The sequence below is a fragment of the Cynoglossus semilaevis genome, chromosome 10 (genome assembly GCF_000523025.1).
Source record: "Cynoglossus semilaevis isolate Cse_v1.0 chromosome 10, Cse_v1.0, whole genome shotgun sequence".
NCBI classification, from domain to species: Eukaryota; Metazoa; Chordata; class Actinopteri; order Pleuronectiformes; family Cynoglossidae; genus Cynoglossus; species Cynoglossus semilaevis.
In genome coordinates this window covers 13,540,507-13,563,904 of record NC_024316.1, presented here as the reverse complement: position 1 = coordinate 13,563,904, position 23,398 = coordinate 13,540,507, and the positions used below count along the sequence as shown (strand labels likewise).

At 40.1% G+C, this 23,398-nt stretch overlaps 4 protein-coding genes across 4 annotated transcripts in view; all 4 read right to left on the bottom strand.

Moving 5' to 3' along the window:
- Positions 1-24: 24 nt before the first annotated feature.
- Positions 25-7,962, bottom strand: senp1 (SUMO specific peptidase 1). The gene is made up of 18 exons (XM_008318888.3): positions 7,350-7,962; positions 6,523-6,581; positions 6,237-6,439; positions 6,065-6,140; positions 5,771-5,963; positions 5,502-5,637; positions 5,286-5,404; positions 4,253-4,521; positions 3,804-3,867; positions 3,552-3,590; positions 3,372-3,456; positions 3,136-3,276; positions 2,797-2,928; positions 2,497-2,700; positions 2,326-2,405; positions 2,137-2,221; positions 1,132-1,227; positions 25-1,034 (listed from the first exon to the last, which is right to left on the bottom strand). The coding sequence occupies exons 1-18, from the start codon at positions 7,487-7,489 to the stop codon at positions 972-974; spliced, it is 2,184 nt and encodes a 727-aa protein (XP_008317110.1). The 5' UTR covers positions 7,490-7,962; the 3' UTR covers positions 25-971.
- A 276-nt stretch (positions 7,963-8,238) lies between these two features.
- LOC103385108 (protein lifeguard 2-like) lies at positions 8,239-13,806 on the bottom strand. Its single transcript, XM_008318889.3, has 12 exons — positions 13,140-13,806; positions 11,586-11,676; positions 11,337-11,425; positions 11,178-11,242; positions 11,034-11,087; positions 10,735-10,785; positions 10,608-10,647; positions 10,399-10,436; positions 10,150-10,237; positions 9,956-10,051; positions 9,825-9,878; positions 8,239-9,714 (listed from the first exon to the last, which is right to left on the bottom strand). The coding sequence occupies exons 1-12, from the start codon at positions 13,152-13,154 to the stop codon at positions 9,568-9,570; spliced, it is 828 nt and encodes a 275-aa protein (XP_008317111.1). The 5' UTR covers positions 13,155-13,806; the 3' UTR covers positions 8,239-9,567.
- A 157-nt stretch (positions 13,807-13,963) lies between these two features.
- On the bottom strand, positions 13,964-17,535 carry mfsd5 (major facilitator superfamily domain containing 5). Its single transcript, XM_008318890.3, has 2 exons — positions 17,404-17,535; positions 13,964-16,215 (listed from the first exon to the last, which is right to left on the bottom strand). The coding sequence occupies exon 2, from the start codon at positions 16,132-16,134 to the stop codon at positions 14,692-14,694; it is 1,443 nt and encodes a 480-aa protein (XP_008317112.1). The 5' UTR covers positions 16,135-16,215; positions 17,404-17,535; the 3' UTR covers positions 13,964-14,691.
- Positions 17,536-18,152: 617 nt separating this feature from the next.
- nr1d4a (nuclear receptor subfamily 1, group D, member 4a) overlaps positions 18,153-23,398 on the bottom strand; it is a 16,406-nt gene continuing 11,160 nt past the window's right edge. Inside the window, exons 5-8 of the mRNA XM_008318892.3 lie at positions 20,902-21,479; positions 20,613-20,798; positions 20,314-20,524; positions 18,153-20,211 (exon numbers count right to left, since the gene is read on the bottom strand). Of these exons, the coding sequence (XP_008317114.1) occupies positions 20,015-20,211; positions 20,314-20,524; positions 20,613-20,798; positions 20,902-21,479 (1,172 nt within the window). The 3' untranslated portion in view covers positions 18,153-20,014. The remainder of the gene's footprint in view (positions 20,212-20,313; positions 20,525-20,612; positions 20,799-20,901; positions 21,480-23,398) is intronic.

Sequence of the window (23,398 nt, the reverse complement as noted above, 5' to 3'; positions counted from 1 at the left end):
ACAGATTTCAAAGTCAGACAACAGTCACATAACATGAGAATTTATTTCTAACACATACATGATCTAGATAAAAATAGATAGGAAACAGGAATATATATAAAAGTATGTTACACTGTTCAAGGGTTGTATATCATTTTAAAGTATGTACAAAAGTCAAAATATACTGAATGTGCCCAAACTTTCTTCTTCAACTCAAAATACATAAAATAGATGTTTGACCTTAATTTACATCTGGTATCAAGACCAATAGGAAAGTTGAATAAGAAAATTATAAAAACTCTTTCTTACCCTGCTCTTAAGAGACTGCAAATACGACTTGGACTCTGATACGGCCAGAGGTCAGAGGTCAGGGCAGAGACCACATTCTGGTCAGCATATAAATCAACCTCTGAGGCAACGTTACATTTTGATCAATTTAGAAAAATAACTTTGTCTGGTCAGTAACACTGAGGTTGCCAGAGAGTAAAAATAAAGACTTGGTTCTACATTGAAAAATAAAAAAATAAGAAATTTGGGCATGGTGCTTTTAATTTTGTTTTATTTTTGAAGAGCAGTCATATCTGGATGAGGTTCAGTTGTGACAAACACTGACTGCTAACGGCAACAAAAAAACACTCATCTCCCTGTACTGTAAGACAAAAGCATGTAAACTTGGTCACACTTTACAAACGCTGCAGCTCAGAGTGTGGACGTGGTTTTTCCAAAATTAGCTTCTTGACTGTCAACACGGACCACAGTGTTTCTGATGCTGATGAAACTTAAACTTAGAAAAAAAAGAGAGGGAGAGAGTTTAAGACTGAGAGGCAGTGCTGAGCTGCTTCTGTAATTACCCGTAGGCCGAGGTCTTGACTGGTCTTCAGGAGACCGGGGAATGGCAGCGCTGGTGTCCTGATCTGAAGAGCTGGTGATGTAGAACGGTACAACTGACAATACAGTGTCCTTACAGTTCTCCTCTGGTGGAACACACCACATCACAACAGCTTGTGGTTTACAATCTCCCAGACCATTCTTCTCCTGAAGTAGGGCATGTGTTTCTGTGGATAAAGAGGGTGAGTGGGGGGGGGTGAGGTCAGGTGAATCACTCGTAGGTTATGAATACTAAACCTTCTGCTGCTGCTGGAAACATGTTACCTGTGTGAATGTGATTGGCTTGTCTTTGGTGATGTAATCTGCATACTTGCATGTGAACATTCCACAGTCGCTGCCGTTCATCTGCTGAGGGATTTCCTGAGATTGGAGAAGGAAGACCGTTCTGTTAGCTTTGTTCAGGAGTGAGTGTGTTGTAACTATTTAATCACAATAACCGTTTTTTCCAGACTATATATCTAATTATCTTTGGTAGTCTGACTGGCCCTGATGCTACCGTACATCAAAAATAAAACCCATATTATCTCTGGCCACAGGAGGGCAGCGTGTACACTGGCTGCTACTACACTGCTAAAACATTTTAGGACAACGCTATAAAGACTTTTAAAGACAAATAAAAAAAAAATCCTCACATTCCTCAAGGACACACATGAATCTGACACTGATGGACAGATGCAACAATATTTGGACGTAAGAAAAATACACGAGTCGTATTCTGTTGAATAGCAATGTTTTTGTGTTCTTTAAAGATGAAAATCCTGCAGATCAAAAATATCCAAAGTCTATTTTTAGCTGTTCTAGAAAACTGCTTCTCTGTTTTTTTAGCAGAGAGCCTCCATATGTTAATGAGACAAAGTGGAGACGGGGACACGAGCGACTAGTTGAGTAAATGCCGGAGGAAGCCTCGCTACACAGTAAATTCTAAGCAGTCTTATGAATATTTTTTCTCTTTAACTAGAACACGTCCTTATGGTGTAAAAATCTGACAGCACTTCTGACATTATGCAAAAAATTTACATTTAAATAAGAAATCTGACTTTTATATACTTTGATGGATTCACAAATGTTCCTCCTTTTCAGGACTTATGTTCTTTCCTGCTGTGTTGTCTGTCAGTAAATGTTAAGTAGTTCTTTTCTTAAACCCGTGTGTAGACTTTGTCTGACTGGACAATAGATTTTTTGATTCTAATACCACATCATGGGATGGTACCATCATCATAACTACATGTACTGTAGTTACATTTAGTCCTTGTGTATTACTACACTTACGTTGGGCTTTTTGCAGTGCAGGGTCCATCCTGAGGTATCCAGATTTTTGCCTTTTTTGTCCTTACTTTCCTCCTGCAGATATTCACTGTGAAAAAAAAATATACATTTTAATGCCCCTTTAAAAAAAAAACTCAGCATTTTTTTTTTCTTTTAAGGTTCATTCTAGTTTAGTTCCATGTGTTTCCTTACAGCAACAAGCCGCACGCCCCTTCGTTTCTTCCTCCCATAGAATCAAAATACATGACTTTCTTTTTCCGGAAATCCACAACCTCAGAGAGAGAAAGAAGATGAATTTGAACGTGACCTACAAAACAAATCGCTGACACTGACAATATTAAAACCAGGACTGGTTCAACTTACAGATAGGCACCAGTGCACCCCCAAGTGGACGGGAACCAAGAGGATGTCTTTAGAAAAAATGTCCATCTTCTTTGTCCACCGGCGGACGGCAGAGTAGCCGCTTCTGCGCAGTTTGGGATAAAAGAATGTGTTGAATGTGTTGACTGAGGGCAAATGGGCGTCTTTGCTGCGCTCCACCAGCAGGTTCATGTAAAAGTTGATCACCTGAGAAACAGAAAGAGAGGGAACTGAGTCAGATCAGGGAGACCTGTTCTGCTGTAGTACCTACTGCCACACTGGTTCAGCCTGAGTGTAACTCACTTCATCATTCAGCCAGTTAAGGCTGCTGAGGGTTTGCAGGTCTTTTCGTGTCAGACTAAGACCAAAACCTTCACACATGACCTCGTGAGGACTTCCTCCTTTCAACACCCGGTTCACGTCTGCTTCCATTTCCTTAACGGACACACCAGGAGAATAAATACAGAGAAATCTCAACCTTTGAGAAAAAACCTGAGTCCATAGGGAACCACCTACGATTTTTAATTCACCATCATCATCGTCGCACTTGGATTTCCACTGATTAGAATTTTTTTAAAAACCTTTTTCTAAATAAAATAACTACTACTTTAAGTGCATCGTTATTTAAGTCATTCATTTTACCTGTGTTAGTTCAGGGAATTCTGGTTTCTCTTCCAAAACCTTTCTTTTTTCTATTAAGGCGGTCAGAGGAACCTCCTTCTCCAAAGGAACTCGGATACGAACGTCCACATCTGGGCTGAGCTGGCTCTCTTCAGAAAGACGCTGGAAAATAGAGACAACGTGACTCAGGTTAACAGGAAGTCAGGAGTCAGTAACTGTGACAGGGGATGATGAATGAATGTGAAGTTCGCAGTCACCTGTCGCAGCAGCTGCGCAGCCAGAGCCTCCTGCTCTTCGATCAGCCTCCGTCTTTCTCTCGCTCGGGAATCGTACATACTTGTTCTACAGTCATAAGAACAACAGCGCGGTTTAGACACAATGGCAGTAAATAATGAACAAATTCACTGCTGTTGAAATGTGTTTTCCCCGGTACTTACAATTCTTTGATCCATAACTCAGCCTGGAAACATGGCACACTGTAAAGACAGATGGATGAATCACTCACATCAACCTCCTTAAACCTTGGTTCAATTATTTATCCAACTACAGCTCACAGATACTGTGTGGACAACTTATTTCCCACTTATTAATAAGCAAAAAGGTGCCAAAGTCACTAGTAAAAAGATGTTAAGTTTCTTTAAAAATAAACCTACAATTTAACTAAAGAAAAAGAAAGAAAAAACACTTACCTGGAACTGTCTTTCTTCAAGTTCTTTTTCTCACTTATGATAATTACAGAATCTCCATCATGAGCTGCAAGACAAAACCAGAAGTCAGACTGGAGAAGGAAAAATTAATTTATTACTCTACTACTGATCATTTTTGTTTTTAGTAAGTGTGTGTTCTGTCAAAGGTTCATGTTGTAAAAATGTCCTCTGAGTTGAAATTTTCTGTGAGCAACAACTGGCCCCAATGATAATTTAGAGAGTTTAGGAAACAACCTTTACTGCATAAAAAGTGATTATCATTGGTATATTTCGACTGAAATTATAAATATTAATTGAAATAAAAAAACAACTTAATAATTGTTAAATTTCCCATTTACACCTCATGTAAATTCAAATGAGATGCCCATTGTCTATTTAGAGTCAAACATGGTTCACTGATGCCAAAGTCTCTGTAAAGTACATTATCTGACCTGATGACTGTGTGTCCTGAGAGGAGTTATCCTGCAGAGCTGATGGAGGAGAGGTGTCCCTGCTGAAGGTGACGTCTGTATCTACAGACCACATCTGGTTCCCCTGTGTGTTGAAGTTGCCCACCGGACTGTGCAGGTTGCTGGAACTCTGACTCGACACTCCTCGTGGGCTGGGTGGACAACTGGTGCCCTCTGAGGTTTCTTCGGCGGCCGACCCAGGAGGTGACGAGTGTTGCAAGAGTCTTCGGCTGGTAGTCAGGAAGCTGGTGCTGATGAGAAGGACAGTGTCAATAGATAAGTGCGAATAAAGTGACAGTCAAACCAAATGTTAAACACAACAGGAATTGTTATCCACAAAGCTAACAATACCAATGCCAAAGCAAACGTCATGCAAATGAAACTGATTCAGGTGAAACTGTCCGACGATCTTTATTGTCATTCCAGTCACAGTCCAAATTAGTAATAATTAAAAATAGTCTTCTTGTTTCCTGTGTTTAAGTTGTATACAACTTTAGTTAGAGAATAATTTTTTATCAAACATTGTAACAATAATAGCTGTTAGATTGTGGGGTTTTGAAAACACTATCCTGCCTCTACTTTCTTTACTTTATATAATTCCAGTTCTTGGTCTTCAGCCTCTCTCCACACAGATTTTGCTGAGAAGACCAAAACAAAAAAAAAAAACAAGTGCTGTGTAGGCATGGCTCTACACAGAAAGGTAACAGCCCACACATTGGCATCGTTGTGAATTTATTCTCAGCACAGAACTACAGAAGGAAACAAAAACAGGTTTGTAGTGTTGGAGGAGAGATTGGAGTGTTTTCTTTCAGGCATTCACCCCGACTTCACTTCTCTCATTTATCTACTATTCTGTTGCAGTCATTAAGCTGCTGGTGTAGATGTAAATATATATTTCATAACTTAAGTTTCAGATAGAGAACTTAAATTCTCATTTTTCATGATAACATTCAATTAGATTAACATGTGCCTTGCATTTTCTTGAGAACTGACAACAGTTAATCGTGGTACTTACAAATCTCTGTGTGACCTCACGATGGCATGTGAGCTGCCGGAGCGAAGGAAAGACGACTGTCCGCCAGAGACCATACTCAGAAGCTGCCTGTAAACCTCCTTCTCCTCTTCGCGAACGGACTGGACAAACACAGTGGGGAAAAAAAAATCATGAGCTCTATACAGAAACTCCTCATTGTCAGGAACCAGACAATAGCTACATGTTCTGCCGCCTGACCTCCCGTGCTGTGCAGTGATGCCTGGCTGTCTCTGTGCGCCCAGATGAGTTGCTGTGTGTTGGACTCTGCATCACTTTGATGGGAAAGGTCTTCTCATAAACACTAGTGCAAGAGCTGTTTGTGGTGCTTAGTCCACTGAACAAATCGCAAACCAAAAATAATTAGTAAAACCAACATTGGCTGAAGATTATGTGTTGATAAACTGTGAAACAAAAAACAAGTAGTAGCCAAAAAGAGAAACACTTTTGTAGAGGGAACAAAAGATTACCTTGGTGTTCCACATGGTCGGATGTTTAAGGGCCGCCCCAACCGTGGAGATGAGTGCAATTTAGGGCTAGCAAAAGTTGGCAAGTTAAGTGAATGTCCATTTGTTTTTGGCACCTCCCGATGGGTAGAACTCATGCACACTTGTCGCCTGCAGACTTTCGACCCCAAAATGGACTTTTCATTACGCAATAAGTCTACAGTGGAACAAAACAAAACAAAAAACAAGCACAAAGATCAAGATTAAGTCTTGGCCATGGATGCATTGACTCAATGCTCAAAGCAATGCCAGACTTACCTGATTTGGATGTTTTCCACTCCAAAGTGGTTGAAGGCGAAGCAAATGTATAATGCAGAGTGTTCCTTTCAGTCTTCTTATCATCAACAAAAGCACAAGCAGATAATGTCAATATAATGACAAAGCGAGTGGTTTAAAGTGTAAGTGTGTTGCATTCAAATTGTTCCCTCACCCGCCTCCCTGTCCAGGCTGCTGCCGCTGCAGATGAGGTTGATGCAGATGCAGGCTGTGACACTCCATCAGGTGGTGGCCCAGGGGAGGCAGGGAGTATATTTTTCAAGGTTGGGCTGACAGTATTTTTCATCCATGTTGCAACAACAGAACTGTGGTTCTTGACACCTTCAGCTGCAACTTTGACACTGTCAATAATGTCTCCTAGACAAAATCATAACAGAAAGACCAGTCAGTACGACAGTCGAATACTGTCGAATATAAAGAGTGTGTTGCTTTGCATTCACCCATTCTGGATTTCTTCATCAGTAGGCCATCTTGATGCATGTTATGTCCATCTTCCAAACTACGGAACAAACGGATGCAAATACAGTTATTTGAATGTCATGTGAAGACAAAAAAACTGTTGTAGGATTTTTGGCAGGCAAATTAGGTATAAAAAAAAGTGAACTATATAACACACACAATATTCTGAAATCAGTAGTTCAATTATGACTTAGTCTTAAAAAGACTGAAAACTGTACAAAGATAGTACAAACTAGTGGTTAAATGATAAGGGCCGGATTGTAAAACAGCAATTTTACTTCGGACCCTTAACAAATGTGATTAAAAAAAATGTGTTTGGTGTTAAACATTGGGTTGTTCACAAATGGATTTAATACAGATGATTATTCCCTAGAGGAAAAATTTAATACTGGAAAGAAAGTAGAAAAGTTCCTTACATTACTGTCTAAATGAGATCCTGCTCAATAGCTGACCTGACTTTAAAACACCAACAACAAAAACAACATTTCAGGTAGAAGTCCAGCTTTGAAAATCTTGAAGCCTACGTACATAGTCTGAACGGGTAACATATTTCAATACAATTTTAATTTTCGATATTAAAGTGCATCATATTTATAGCGATATACGTTGTGGTAGTGCTACCATGCGTAGTTGTACGCTATATAAAAGTACAGACGGAAATAATTACTTTCTATAAAACTTTACAAATAAGCAGTAAATTAAATGACCAGTGCAGCACACACAGACAGCTCTTTTGATTCCGTTGTCTTTTTAAATCCCGTGTCATTCAGTCCCAGCGTTGGGGAAATAGCGGGTTTACGGCTCATACCATTCAATCGGTCTTTTCCTCCTCGTCTGTCCCTCTCCCGGTGCCCGCTCTGCCGCTGCTGCCACCTCATCTGCAGGTGTTACACCGTTGCGAAGGTTGCCGATGCTGGTTCCTATCCATCCGTAGATTTTATTCAACATGGTTGAAAAAGTTTCAGAGAGTGCCGTTGATTACGAACCTCTGAGGCTGCTTTCAGTCAACCTGACAATGCGGTCACAGAGAATTTGGCTCATGCGCCTTCATTCGACTGAAGCGGATTAACTGAGGCTGTCTGAAACGCGAACAGCCATCACGTACATCATTTTACTTTTTTGAATATATGACCACGAGCTGACCGTTAGCCAGTTATCTGCGTGTTAGCACGGCGTGCTAGCTGACGCCGTTAGCTGCACGGCTAATTAATTCAAGTGTATTTAAATTCCTACTGGAACGCGATAAGTCGCAACGAACAGGTTCGAATAAACGGCTAGCATGTTGAGTCGCGTACAAACTAGTTTACATTGTATAAAGGTGACTTTAAATACAGATAAAGTCGTTGAACAAAACCATCTCCCGCTTCTTCCTCATTCAAAACCACAACATGGCTGAACAGCACTGCCTAGTATCGCGCGCTGTGATTGGTCTGCTGCTGCAGATTGAATTTGTTGTATTTTTAAAGGGATTTTTCATTGCTACACAAACAAACATGCGGAGTCACTTAAAAGGACAAATAAATCAACTTTATTTTATTATTGCGTTGTTTTAATTTATTTTCACTGTCAAACTCCATATTTGTATTGTTTATTATTTATCAAGAATCCAATGTTTATTATGTCTCCATAACAAAGTGAAATATAAACTTCTCTTCTACACTTTTTTTGTTTCAAAAAACACGTGGAGCCGACACAGATTTTTAATGCATGATTTATCTTTATTTAAAACACATTCAAACAGCTACTACATTCAAACACATACACGGAACCACAGATACCAGAAGAGAGGTTTGATGCAAATAACTAACGACAAGGAGCAGAGACACATATTCTGAAAAAAAGAAAAGAAAAATCAGAACAAACCCAGTTACTTCTATATAAAGCTGGGGTCTCAAACTCAAATGAGCTGGGGCCACCTCTGCCACCATCATTACAGTGGAGGACCACATGAACTTTTCTTAAATTGGCAACATAAAAAAATATCCAAGGGGTATAATTAAATAATTTTATTATTATGGGCCAGACGCGGGGAGTTGTGTGCCAGAAGTTGTCCTCAGGCCACAGGTTTGGGACAACTAATATTAGGTGAGGGGTTAAAGCAACACATCCCTTCTGCACGAGTGTTTTCTCTCATAAAGGTAATCTAAGGTCACTTCTAAAATCTATTCATTTTTCAAAAACCTTCTAAAATACTTTTACACAAACTGTCAAAAATATATTTAAAATATCATTTAACATGTCATTCAAGTTATTGCACAAATACATGCATTTGACTTAAGTTACAGTGAGTCCATTCACATATGGCACTTGGTCATAGTTTTTCAGGGGTCTGTAGTTTAGTCATTTACAAGATAATTGGTTAAAATAAAACACTGCAAAAAAAATCACATCAAGTACATAAATAATACTTGCAGAATAAGTCATATTCAGGGTTAAATGGAATACATTTAACCACATTGTGTACCACAAATAAACCAATGTAGATACGTAGGAACAATATCCAAAATAATAAAAATATATATAAATTTAGATTGTCTTACATCATCAAAATTCACTTAAAGTCATGTAACTGTTTTTTAAAAAAATGAAATGTTCTATAATTATATAGCAATATTTTGCTCATGTGCCTTCAGTCCCTAAATTAACATACAAAGACACAGCCTATTGATTTATTTATTATATTTAGCATACTGAACTCATGCATGCATTTTCTAAAACAAATACTGTACCTTTACAGTAGCATTGACATCTATAGTTTTCCTGGAAATGGTTGCAGATAGAGAATGCACTTCCCATTTGTTTGTTTTTTAGGGCTACAGTTAGTAATCAGCCTGATTATACTGAGGCCTCTCACACACAGTAGAGTCTAGACAGTAGGGATAAGGTTGCGGTTGTATGTTTCTTTGTTGACATATCAGTTACTCATTTGGCATTCGCCTTAGCATCACTAAGAAAATAAAGCTTTTACAATGGAAGCATTGTTTCATACAAACTATAATGGTACGTCTTGTCTGTTAGACAATGGTTTAATCCCGTTTCCCAAAGATTTGTAGGAAAAAGGAAAAGATGTAGATGATGTCAAGATAGATATTGAGAGTGGCGAAGATGTACTCCTCTGGACTCATGGAGTAGTGCTTGTTTCCCATTAGCAGTTGGGTGTCAAACACCAAAAACTGCAAAAGATAGAAAAATACAATATACATTAAATATCTATCTATCCATCCATCCATCCAAAATATTTCACATGAGCAGATACATGTAAGTAAAAAAAACTTGCTCTTACCATCGTGAATAATATTGCTCCCAAGACTGCATAAATGCCATCCAACCACGGAACCTAAATGATATTGATGACTTAGTTAAATGTTATACAGTAACATTCAGATCCTCATTTTGAAAAGCAGGTACACTCACATATTGAAAGGGGAGGACGAGGGCCAGCACCAGGCCAGAGATCAACATGACCATGCAGAAGATGAAAAGCACCCCCTGGTACGAAGTCACGTCCATCTGAGTGGAGAAAGAACAAGAGGCAAAATAATTTGACCCTCAATCAACACATCAAAATATGTAAAAATGATTAAAAAAAACCCACAATTTTTACAGACCTTAGTTTGAAAGCTGAAGAGTGTGACCAGAAAACAAACAGATGCTGTGATGCCCAGACACATCACCACTGACTTGGTATTGTAATAACTATAAAAACGAAAGAGAAATTAAAAGGTGAAGTACATTTTTATAGAATATATGACAACCAGAGAACATAAAGGATGACATGCCATCTAACCCAGACTGATCAATGCGTAGACACAAAATCAATGTAGGACGAGTGATCACTGTGTGACCATTAATCATACCTGGACAACATTCCTGTCATGTAGGAGAGGGAGAGGGTCTGTAAAAAGACAAATAAGAAATAGGAACCATAAAACCTCTCAAATCAGGAAATACGAAAGTAATAGCATTTATAGGATAGCATATTTTTTATTTAAAAATATTTTTGAACCCATCTGTAACAGTCTCTAAAAATATGTTTAGATGTGTATGTAAATATGACAATACTCACAAAGATGGCCAGCAGAATCAGGTTCCATGGAAACTGTCTCCTGTTGAAGAACACATTTCAAGTGTGAGTGATATTAGTATAAGAAGGTTTTGTTGATGTTCACTGACGTTTGATCAAATTAACTAACCTCGGGGCTGAGCAGCAGGACAGGGTCAGATAGGTGACAAAGAACACAGCGCTGTTAAAAAGCAAATACCGAAATGTTATAGAGACATAAACCACAGAAATGAAAGGGGACAAAATGTCAACAACACATTAGGAATTCAACCTAAAAATTCTCAGAATTGTCATTTTAATGCCTGCTGCAGCTCATACAACTACCACGTTATTTATATGAAAATTAAGGATGGAAGAAAGTCACAAAGTAGCTAAAAAACTGCACCGAGAGCAGGTAATATTTACTTTTTTAAAAATAGTATTACTCACTAAGAGGCCCAATACCAGCCAGGGTTGGATTGGATATAGTCTTTCACAGGGTCACTGAAAGGCAAGATCATTTTAGTGGATTAATATATTTTAAAAAATACTGTTTTTTTTTTTACTAGGATTTTTTTTTAAGTCTGGACTTACCTGAAGGTAAACAGTGCCACGATGGCAAGAGTGACCAAAAGCTGGATCATCAAGATACTGTAAACCTGAGACCAAAACAGTAATTCAGTAGTAATTCAGTTCAGTCAAATAAAAAAACAAAAATAAATCTTTTATCCTTGTGACAGTAAAGTAACATACCTTACGAATGAAAACCCTCCTGACGTTGAGATCATCCCAGTTGATCTCTGTGAGCATCTCAACGTCATTGTAACACAGGGTACTGTTGTCTATAAAAAAAATATTTCAGACTTTTTAGTGGTTTATATCAGTGGTTTTCAAATGTTTTATGACATGTTCCACCTCCAAAAATAAATAATATAACCAGTAATACCATCTAAATACCACAATACACCCATCATTCCTGTTTGCAGAATCATGCTGACCTACCTGCAGTGGCTTCGTCATAGCTGGGAGGAGCTGGTACAACTGAGGCCTGATCACAGTACAAGTCACTGGTGCTTTTGTTTGCGGGGAACAGCTGATGGAGTAAAAAAGATGTAACTTAGCATCTTAGACTAAAAATCAGGAAATAACAAATGTCTTCATAGATACTGTAAAGCAGTGATTTCCAACCACTGTGCCGTGGAACACTAGTGTGTCGAGATAGATCATTAGTTGTGGCATAAAAAATTACCCAGTTTCACTGAACTGGGCTGAAAACTATTATTTATTCATTGCATATAATTTTTTTTTTGCTCGTTAAAACATGAAAGGCAGAACAATTAAATACTCTTCTGATAGGTGGCAGCAGATGGCTATGAAAGCTAAAAAAAAAGGATACTCAGCACTGTTGAAGATCTTTGCGAGTGTCTTTCTTCAATTCCTGCCAGTATATTAACATTGTCTTCAACAAAACAGGCCAAGATTTTAGTCAATTATGAGGTCATTTAATGAAAAGATTATTATATTTCATTAAATATACTTTTTGTTTGGTGGTGTGCCATGGGGCTTCCTGATGACATATATGTGCCGTGGCTCAAAAAGGGTTGGGAAACACTGCTATAAAGGCTAGAATGTAGCCTTGTCTTGAATGTTTCTGGTGTCAGATTTCAGATTTAGTAAAAGAAGTGAAATTTTATTTCACTTCTTTTAGTTCAATTTATCAGCCAAAGAAGCCTTGTGGCGTACAATGAAGTAGCACTTCAAAAAGAACCAATCACACACGCACACAGGAAGCAAGAGTATGAACAGCTGTACTCAGCAAATAAGTGACCCACCTAATCCTAATGTGAATCAGATTCCCTGCTTACCATTAGAGGGAGCCCGAGTAACTCAGCGGTACACATGCCACAGTTTAAGAAACCCTGCTTAAGTCATCACTCTGGCTTGACTGAATGCAACCATTTGCAGAAATATTTGACCAGATAAGACATAAGAGAAATGCATTAACAAAAAAATAAAAAAAATGGTTTTAATTTATTCTCTTATAACATGGTAAAATTAGTTACCTTAATAATTTCATTGATGTAAAGCTACAACCAACAAATATCTGTTGTCATCAGTACACCTGACAATGACTTTTCTGTGTATTTTTGCTTAAACTGTTTATTTATTGTCTCTTAATCCCTCTGATTAATTAAATATTGACAACACAGAATGTCTAATCACAGAGCCTCCAGCAGCCAGAGCCTGCAGTGAAGTCAAGGTGATGCAACGCAATGAGGCCAGGGATGACGCACTTGGCTTGTATTAAGTTACACACTGTGTAAAGTGACAACAAAATACAATACAGTGCAGTAAGAATGAACTAATACTATTGTAGTCTATTTACATGCTATTTCAATACATATGTGTGCGCAGTCTCTTGTGGTCACGCAGGTCTTTAGTGAACACTACGGACACGTGTGCAGGTGAAAATGACAGCTGCGGTCAGTAACCTCCACAGGTCAGAAACACTAGATAATGATGTGAAGTGTAGTGTATAAACAAACAGAGACCTACCTTTCCCTGCGTCATGATGCTGGTCTATCCTCCTGCAGTCTGTCTCAGTGTGAATGGCTGTCACAGTCTGTGGCTGTGGCGTCTTGTCTAATATTGTAGACTGACAGCTGAGTGATCAAGATGCTCCTCTTCTTCTCTCGTCAGACTGGAATCACTGTCTCTACACTGTAATCCTGCTCCCTAACAACACATTTATGACGGTGCAGTCCCCCCTCCCTCACCCACAGAGGGATGTTCCAGCAGCATCCATCAGAAACTGCGCCACAGAGAGAAGCTGGGACCGTACCATAGCAGCAGGGAAAAAAGGGGGGAATTAGAATGGATGTGTTACGTTTGTTACGTGGAGAAAAGTCCAGAAAATACAAGGAACATAGAAATGGGGAGAATGTCAACAGATCAGCATGCATCGAAAACACTTCTAGAACAGATGAATTATTCATTCATTAAACATTATATTATACTGTAACTATATTAAAAATCAGGTGATAAAATAACAAACACCTTATGAAAGCTGTAGTTCTAACATGAATATTACAAAAACTGACACGTCAGTGCCCCTGAAATAAATTCAACTACTTAACATGTAGTAGCATTTAAAGAGAAAATCCATCTGTTTCTAAGACTCAGCTGTTTTATAAATTACTGAGAACTAGTAGGAAAAACAGGATCATCTGGTTAAACACAGATACAAGTTCTGAAGAAAGTTCTGTACCACTTAGAGCCCCCTGCCCCACACTATAAGAACCATTGCCTTCTAATGTCAGTTAAACAGTTTAATAAGAAAGTATAAGTGTATGTTGAAAATATCAAACCTCTGCTGTTCATTTATGACACGTGTGTATGTAATTTGGGGATAACTATCAAACAGAAAATACATCAATGATCATTGAGAAATTCACCATAATACATTAAACAACACATAATACCAGTAAAAAAATGACGTTGTATCATATATAATATTACCTTTTTATTGTAACCAAGACAAATGATTAAAAATAATCTTGTAAATAACCAGAAAGCAAAGTATTGTGTTTACATAAACATAAATACCCAGAACATGTACATGTCTTTCCATGTAAATCCATTCACATTTCCTAATATGTGTCACAATTACTGAAAAGTAATATTCCTTCTGTTTTAAGTAAAAACAAAACAAAACAAAGAATAAAGCATCTGCAGTCATGGAATGATAGTGAAGTGTCAGACACTGATGTCGGCTGATACGTGTTAAAAATATCCCAACACAAAACAGGAATAATTACTACCCTTTAAAAAGGACAAAATGAAGTCTGAAATTTGATTACATGTGATCCACCCCACTCCCTTTCAGCTTTTTCTTTCTTCAGGAGCAGTGAATCTGGCAACTCATGTAAACTACCTTAGCCATGCATCTTTCACCAAAAATAAAAATAAACCTCATCCTCGCTTTTTGTCTTTGGAATTTGTTTTCTTCATCCATGATTTTGGTAACAATTGTCAACAACTCACACCATTAAAACTTTATTTTCTCTCCCACCAAACTGAACAAAGTCCTTCTGTGTCCCAGAACCCCTCAGAACCCCTCCCCTCCTCCTCTGTTTCCCTCCACTCTAAGGTCTGTATCATTTCTGCCCAGAGTGAAAAGACTAACCACAGCCATCAGAGCTGCCAGCATCATGACAGCACAGCCTCCAAACATGTGCCTGGTGCCGCTGCCACCTTCTCCTTCACCTGCTCCTGAAACCTCTCCGTGAAGTGCTAACAGCCCCAGGCAGGCCAGCAGGTGCAGAGGCAGTCGGAACCAGGCCAGCACACTCGCTCGCTTCTCTTCAGGGATTATCCTGCCCTGCAGGAAACTGAGTGCCGGGAAGTAGAGGCCGCAGGCCAGTTCTAGCAGCAGGAAGGCCAGGAAGGACTCGTGAGGTCTGGGTTGGCCGGGCACAGTGGAAAACGTTAACATAAAGAAAGAGAAGAAAGCCATGAGAACAGACAGGCAGAGCACGTGGCTTGGCTGTAGATGGTACCGAGTGGATGTGGCCAGACGGTAGAGCAAAGAGCCAGCCATGCTGGCAGCCATGAAGCAGGAAAACACTATTCCTAACGGAGATCCATGAGGGTCCAACACTGGGGTCCAGAGGAACACAAAAATGTAGAGGACACTCTCAAACAGAGCCTGCACTCCACCCAGGAGCATGACTCTCTTGTCTGACAGCAGACAACGCAGGCCCTCATAACAGCTACGTGAGAACCGGGCCTTTGCAGACAAGTGAGTCACGCCTCCATTTGGAGCGTTGATGGGTGCCTGTTTATCCCCTTGAGGAATTCCTTCAGCCTCCTCCTTGCCCCAGTCAGTGAGCACCACCCATGCACAGCACAAAAGACAGGGAACAGCCAGGAGAAACGGAGCCACTGGACCCAAGTGTAGCCACTCAGCCAGCAAGTTGGCCACCAGTCCTGCTCCAACAGCAAGTCCATGGTTCCATGTGGCAGCTTTGGTGAAAGTAACAGGGATCCACTCCTTTGGAAAATCATGGACATCTACATGTCGATGCACATACCAGCCTTCAAACGTGGTGGCCAGAAGGGAGGTAGATATACCCCCCAGAACACGGCCGACAATCAGAACAAAGTAGTCAGTGGAAAGTTTGGTGAGACAACAAGCTGAGTAGCACAAACAGAAAAGAAGACACGTCGGTCTGCGGCCCAAGACTTGGGGGAGCCAGCTTGAAAAAGGGGCAAACAGAACGCAGGCAGCCAGGCCACACACATAAAGGATGGCTATTTGAGATTCCAGGAAGCTGTAGTGCCGGTAAAGTTTGTAGAGGTACGGTCCCTGGAGCCAGTCTGCCCACAAAGCCAAAAGGTAAGCACGGAGGAATATGGTCTGGAAACGACGGAAGGCCGGGTTGGCGACAGCAGCTGTGGACTGATTTGGGGTGAGGCGGCGAGCAGTGAACTCGAGGACAAAGCACAGGGTGAGAAGGACAATAATGGCAAAATAAGCTGTCACCAACATGGTGGAGTACACTGCATCCACTGAAGATCAGACCTGAGACCTTGGAGAGGTTGCAACTTTATTCCTTCTGTGTTTTAACACCTGCAGAGAGATGACAAGAAGTGGTTATTTACCCTGGTGGCCATTGATGCTGGAATCAGCTCCTCTTTCACAGCCAGTAACTTGGCAAAAACAAGGATCAGAACGTTCTCCAGCTTCACACTCTACAGAGACCTCCTGAGAAACAGACTTTCATACTTACCAGAAACAAACAATCTCTATTTGATATAAGCTCATGTAACCTACATCAGTTTTTTTTAAATTAATTTTATTGAGGTTATTTATTTATTCATTTTGGATATATCTCATTTCCTGGTGTGTGTTATTTTATTTTGTCAAATCGTTTTTTTAATTATTATTTCTTGCACACACACGTCTAAGGTAGTGACTAAGGGGTTGCATTTCACTCTTTGTTATACCTGTATAACTATCACGTAACAAATAAAACTTTTAAATCTTGAATTTCGCTTTGATGGAAAAATCCATAGACTCATCTCATAAAACCTGATGATGGATATAGCTCAGATATGGAAGTTAAACGAAAGAACGTCCGTTGTGTAATTTATGGCTACTATTTTTTAATATTCTTTTATTAATATTACATCTATTCATTTTTTATGAAGTTGCTGATGTATTACGTTTAAATATAGATGCATTGTACATGACTGGATTACATGTACGTGTCAGGGTGTGAACGTATTACTCACTTTAATATCATAATTGTTCTGCTATTGTTGTACGTTGCTATGACAAAATTAAAAAGACCATTTTAATAAAACAATAAAATATTTTCCTACAGAACAGCTTTGACTGGCATTTTAAAGTCAGTCCAAAGCAGAGAAAATGTTTTACTTTTGGGTTATTCTCAAAGCATCAATTTACTTACAGTAAAGTACCTCGTAAGTTTGATGGTTATAAAATGAATCTATTATATTATTCCGGTTCCCTTAAAATTAGCATCGACCGTAACTTCATTTCGTGATGAATCCAATGACCATTTAACAACTTATTGTTGAACATGTACATCCTTTACATGAACACGCAGCTGAACGATTCTTCCAAATACTTACGCTAGGCTACAAGCTAGCATACACAAGCTAATAAATAAAGACGTTTTTAGGATACAGTCCGTACTCTAATGTGCTAATAAATAAAGACGTTTTAGGATACAGTCCGTACTCTAATGTACCATTTAACTGCTTGTTTTGTATGCTATTCGCGTTGACTTACCTGCAGTGCCATAGCAGAGAAGACCACGTACAAAACCACTTCATTAAAGTTAACATTAACCAGTGATAGTCAACCACACAGGTCGACAAGTGTCTTTATTTATGATCTCAGGACTTCCGGGATGTGCTGCTTTATACCACTAGATGGCAGTAGCACCCCGCTTGTACGAGGCGGTTGGTAAAGCACTTCTGGCTTCTGACGTGCACCACTTTGACTGGATTAAGGCTGGATTAAAAGTATGGTTTCTTCCTTATTCAGATTAGTTTATTGAAGTTTATTAAATGCTCGCTGTAAGACATCTTTGTCTAAATAGTATGTATTTTCGAGAATTGAATGTAAGCATGTATAGCTTGAGTTTCAGCTAAGTTCTATGAACACCACTTATTATTTTTGTTTTTGTGGTTAATGTTAGGCTCAATCTTTACTACGTCTTATCGCTACGTCAAATCTGTAATCTATTACACAATTTTGTGAAAAAAAAAGTTATGGTTATATAACACAACCAACATAGCTTCAAAGTTTAAAGAGAAAATTGAAGTATTTTCTGAGCTTAATGCAGTCTCCATAGTATATATCTGTTCTTAAAAAAATGTATTTGCTGCACAATATTTTTCTAGGCCCAAATGTACATATTAATTTAATTATTCGTTTAACTGAATTTGAAGCTGAAACATCATTGGCAGCCCAACTTTGCTAAAACAGGCGTTTGACACAAAGAGACAAAAACACAGTAATGTACAATTTAAACTTTATGTCATTATATCCTTTCTATTTAAGAACAACAATTTACAGTATATACAGGCAATGCTCAGTCAGCCACAATCAAACAAGCAAACCAGTGAGAAGATCAATCAAATGAGATTTCTCACACCAAAATATATCTTCTGTGTTTGTATGACAAACATTTGGTACAGAGGAAGGATGCGTGCGGAGCGAGTGCTGGTGATTTGAGGGATTAGGCTGGTCATTTTATATATAGGAAATGTGACTGCACTATGTAAGAACCCCTACTGCACAGTCTCCTTTAGGACCCGGCCTCACCAAATCACCATCTCAGTACATTCCTTCACAAGGAACCCATCAATCTGATCCATTACACTTTAGTCACTGATGCATAAACACTGACATGGAATTTATATGTACAGAGGCAAAAATCAAAATCAAAAGCAAGGGGTCTACTGTACAAAACACAACATGCATGGAGTGTGTCAGTCTGTCACTTATACTACAATATATGCAAACTTTATTTCTGTACAGTCACGAGAAGCTAATGTGTCTCCAACCTTATTCGGAAGATCAGTCAGAAAGAGTAAGACATGGTGTGAGAACGTGTCTCAAAGTTCACACTAAAACAGCCGTTTGGATCGAACCCTAACGCAGAATACATGTTTTTGATGTATGACTATCTTAAAGTTTTATATTTCGCTATATTTTATGTACAGATTCCCTTTCTCCTAAAGACAAACTGTGTGGTCAGTGAATGAGTGAATGGTCAATTATCACTAATGGTCCCACAGCAATTAACTGTCTAATAATACAATATGAGTCATTGGATTTCTGCGTCATGATGGCCTGTTGAAACTGTACAGCTTAAAGAATTAAAAATGATTCATTCGTTTTATTATCAAGTACAGCGGATTTAACGAGCGAATGCGCAGGTCATTTTTCCGCAAGCGAAAGCAACTCTACACAATTACTTGTTGTTTTAATGGAACATTGTTTCTTAAGAGGTTTTAAGGTTATTGCATATTCACAAGAACTTAGCTGTACAAAACACTGCTTGGAAGTTAGAAGTCCTCATCTATCTGTTCTAGTCAAACTGCAAGAGTCTCTGTTTTTACTGAGGTATTGTGATCAGCCATTTACTGTCTCTGTGTGCATCCTAGCAGAGCATTACCCAACCTCTCCAAAAGGGGGCCAGGTCTGCTAACTCTGTTTGCTTTGTTGGTTGGTGAGGGTTTGGGAATTTTTTTTTTGGTGTGTCACTGCCAGTCAACAGACAGCACAATACTTTCCTAAACCACCAGAGGGCTGGGGTTTTACAGGCTTTCTGGAGACCAAATGCTGTGCTGTGCTAGTCTGTCTTTGTGTGTTTGTGTAGAGTACATGGACCTCTCCCCCAAAGTCACTAAGAAATTCAGCTTTATTTTGGTTGCAATACCACTATTGGCCAGCACACTGGCTAAAGAGTCAGTCATTGTTTTCCCTCCAACCATTCTCATACCCACTCTGATGGTCCAACAGCAATTGATTTAACATTGCATTATAATATCAGAGCTGAAATAGATGTATCTAAGAGTGAGGTTAGCAGTTTTAATGATTGCCTAGAAGTTGTCTGGTTTCAAAAACTACAAAAATGACGGTGCCCTGTTGAGCCTTCAGAAATGGCAGTGTGTAAGAAATGACAGGGTTAGGATTAGATGTACACGTCCCTCAACTGACGGTGCAACTCCTCACCACCCCACAAGATGGAGCTCTGTATTTTTTTACCACCTTGCTTTACATTGCTCAAAACCATGTCCTTGATTGGTATCATGTATTCATGTGTGAATGTGTTGTGACTTGATTGTGTGGAAAAGTTCTGTGTGTTGTCCTTGAACATGTGATCTGATCAAGGGTCAATGCGGAAGGCCAACAGTTTGTCAGAGTGTAGATTATTCAGGGTGCGCAGGTCCGGCAGGCGCAGCAAGAGTTTTGGGAAGAGGGTGGTGTCGTCGGGGCGACGTCGGGTGATCAGCGATCGTAGGGCGCGAATCAGGCCCTCCTGGAGCTGCTCTACAGCCCACGTGTCCGAGATGCCAGAACGGTCTGTGGACCACATCGAAAGTGGAAGTTAGTGTTGTTATGACAGCAAAAGAAAAACATTACTGTTCTGGTCATGGTGTTTCACACACACATTATCACCCTCACCTGCAGAGACCAGCACCACAGCCATGAACAGAGCCATTTCATCTGGCTCCAGTCCCAGTGAGCCCAGCTTCTCACTGAACTCAAACATAGCTTCCAGCAGGGAGCCCATGCCCAACACATGCAGCGTAGGCAGTGGGTAGGTTTGTCCATTCAGGAAGGTCACCGTTCGCTCCTCAAAGTTGAACAAGGTGCAGAACCTCACCATCAGGACCTGAGCACAAACAGACAGAGGGACGTTAACATTATCATTAACATTTGAACATATGAAAAAAAGGGTCAAATGTAACGAACATCGTTACCTGGAAAGTTCCAGACTTGAGCAGCATGACCTGGTCTTGTTGACTGAGCTGTTGAAATCCTGGGATGCCCTTTGCAAACTCCACAACCTCTTTGACAGCAGGGGTGAAGCACTGGGAGAAGGATTCCCAAATCTCCTGACTGGAACGCTCTGGACCTGACACAGGGCAAGCATTCAGAGGACACGCCTAAAAGACAGACAGAAGAAATACAAGCATTCAGATTAAAACAACTGTATAACCAAACAAATCCACAAAGATTTCACTTTGTTGTTGGGATCATTACACTCACCAGAACTTTTGCTCCTGGAGCTAACTTCCATGGACACGCTGGCTGATTTGTGGCACTTCCTGCATTCCAGGCGTTGTTATTGGCACACTCAGCTGCTGTTCTGTTGGACTGCTCATGCATCTGGTTTGCTGACACAAAATAGGTGTAGCGGTTGTTGTCCACATTGTGAAATGCAGGCTGGTTGTCATTAGGGCTGACTGGGCATAGAGGGGAAGGGGCAACAGGGCAGGACTGATATGCCTGGGTGGTATTTGGGTGAGAAGAGACTTGGGAGAAAATTGGATCCTGAGAAAAGAGGGATGTGGTGTTGGTGTTGCTGTTGGTGGTGGTTGTGATGTTAGCTCTCTTGGCTGCCCTCTCCTGGCCACTGGTGCTGCTGGTGAAGATGTCACGGTAAGCTCTGGAGATGGCACCAATCGCCTCTTTTGAATTCCCCTCATCGGGGCTGGGGAGAGCGTCTCTCACTGAAGACGACTCCGCGTCCACAGCGCTGGACTCATTCAGGCTGTTCATGTAGCTCTGCATCTCATCCAGAAGTCGCTGCTTCTCCCTCTTTGGGATGCGGCCAAAACGAACGGCTAGGGGGAGACACAAGCATCGAGGACACTTGAGTGTGGAGCAGTCACATCAGCATGAACATTTACATAAGACGTGCATTTTTAGAGAGTTATTTCTTTCTCATTAAAACGTTATCCCCAGGGTGTGAACGTGCCTGGATGTTGAACTTTCTAAAATTAGAAGCTCATAAGACTTTTATTACCAAGAGTAAAGAATTTCTTTAAGCACAATATGGGTATACACACATACATACATACAGTACAGTACATAACAATATGAGTATACACACATACATACAGTACAGTACAGTACATACAGTGTACTGTATCTCACCCCGTCTCACCCCACATACTCGCCGTATGGACAGAACCAAAGGACTGAATGTGAATAATTTCAAGGAGAATCACAAGTTACAAGATTAAAACTTTCTCCACCCGCATCCCCATCTCCCTAACCACAAAAAAAAACCCCATCAGCTGGAGGTGCTATTTATAGAACCTCCTCCTACCATCTGCCTCAGCCTCTCCTCTCTCCACCTCTGTCTCCTTCCTCTCCAGCTCCCTCCCTCTCTCCCTCCCTTTGTAAGTAGGGCAGTGGGGCAACGTGAGCGTGATGTCACTGGCACCGGGATGGTGTGAGACAGAGAAGGATGAGAGAGGTGGGCTTCAAGTGCCTACATGAGCAGAGGTGAGGGGGTGAGTAAATGGTAGGGACTGGCGTGTGAGCGTCTCACACCACGGAAGGGTTCGTTTGTGTGTGGGCGGGGGTTGTGGGTGTACGTGCATGCAAGAAAGTTTCAGCTGAGAAAGTTGTGGCACAACGGCTTCAAAGACTTTTGCAAGTGAAGCACACCTGATATCTTTTTTCCAAGAGCTGCAGAAAATTTGCATGGCAGCATAATATCTGTAAAACAATATACTACTATTTGCACGTGATAAAAAAAACAAAAATGGAACTTCTGAAATGCATTGTAGATATTTCTTTTCATCCACTGCAGGGTCTCATGCTGAGGACAGGGACAAAAAAAATGTGAAGAATAATTTAAAAAATAGGGAAAACACAAAGAAATGAGCTGTTACTCCAAATATGTCACTCTGTCAGACGTAAGAGTAACCGTATAGTTTTCAAAAAGACCCAAACACGACAGAGTTAAAGTCACAGATCTGCCTGGATGAAAATCAGTGTGTGCTCTTTATTGTGGGTTGCAGGCAGTTGAGTGCGGTTTTCCTGTTTACGAAATGGTAGAACCAAACCAAAAAGGGGTTTCTAGGTTGTGGTCCTCTAGCTTTTTTTTTACCTTCTTTGTGAGAATGTTCCCAGAGAATGTTCGACCTAACTGTTTGTTCTGTCATTGAGTTGCGTTTCGCCAGCCTATTTTCTCTATGCACCAGAAGTGTCAAGCACATGCAGAAATAACACTAACCTCTTTACTAGATTAGCCAATGCGGGGCACTGGAGGGTGGAGATAAGCAGAAACCATGCTGAGAGTCAGAAGACAGGAAAACTACATTAAGTAGGTCATGATGTATGAGTACACTATAGGCCGGATTCTGCTTTGTTTTCTAGGTCGCAGCAGCTGTTGTTCTAATCTGTGCTGATAGGTGATCAATCAATGTTTAGCTATCAGAGCTACAGCTAGGTGATGCCAGCATCATGGCTGACAAAATCTGTTACAGCGACCACGACAATGTTTTTTTTTTTTTTTTTTGCAAATGCCTCATTGTTGCCCTACCCCCTCATTAATTGCTGTAAGTAGTTCTATGGGCATACACAAGGTAATCAGGTTGACCCTGTTCTATTTTCCTAAAATAATTCCTGTGTTTGCTGCAGTTTTCCTGATGATAGATAGCTTCGGGGACTCCAAGGCTCCTCTTCTCATAAATCATTGTCAGTGGGTTGAGATGTAAGTGAGCTGAGGGAACATGGTGGGTACATGGAG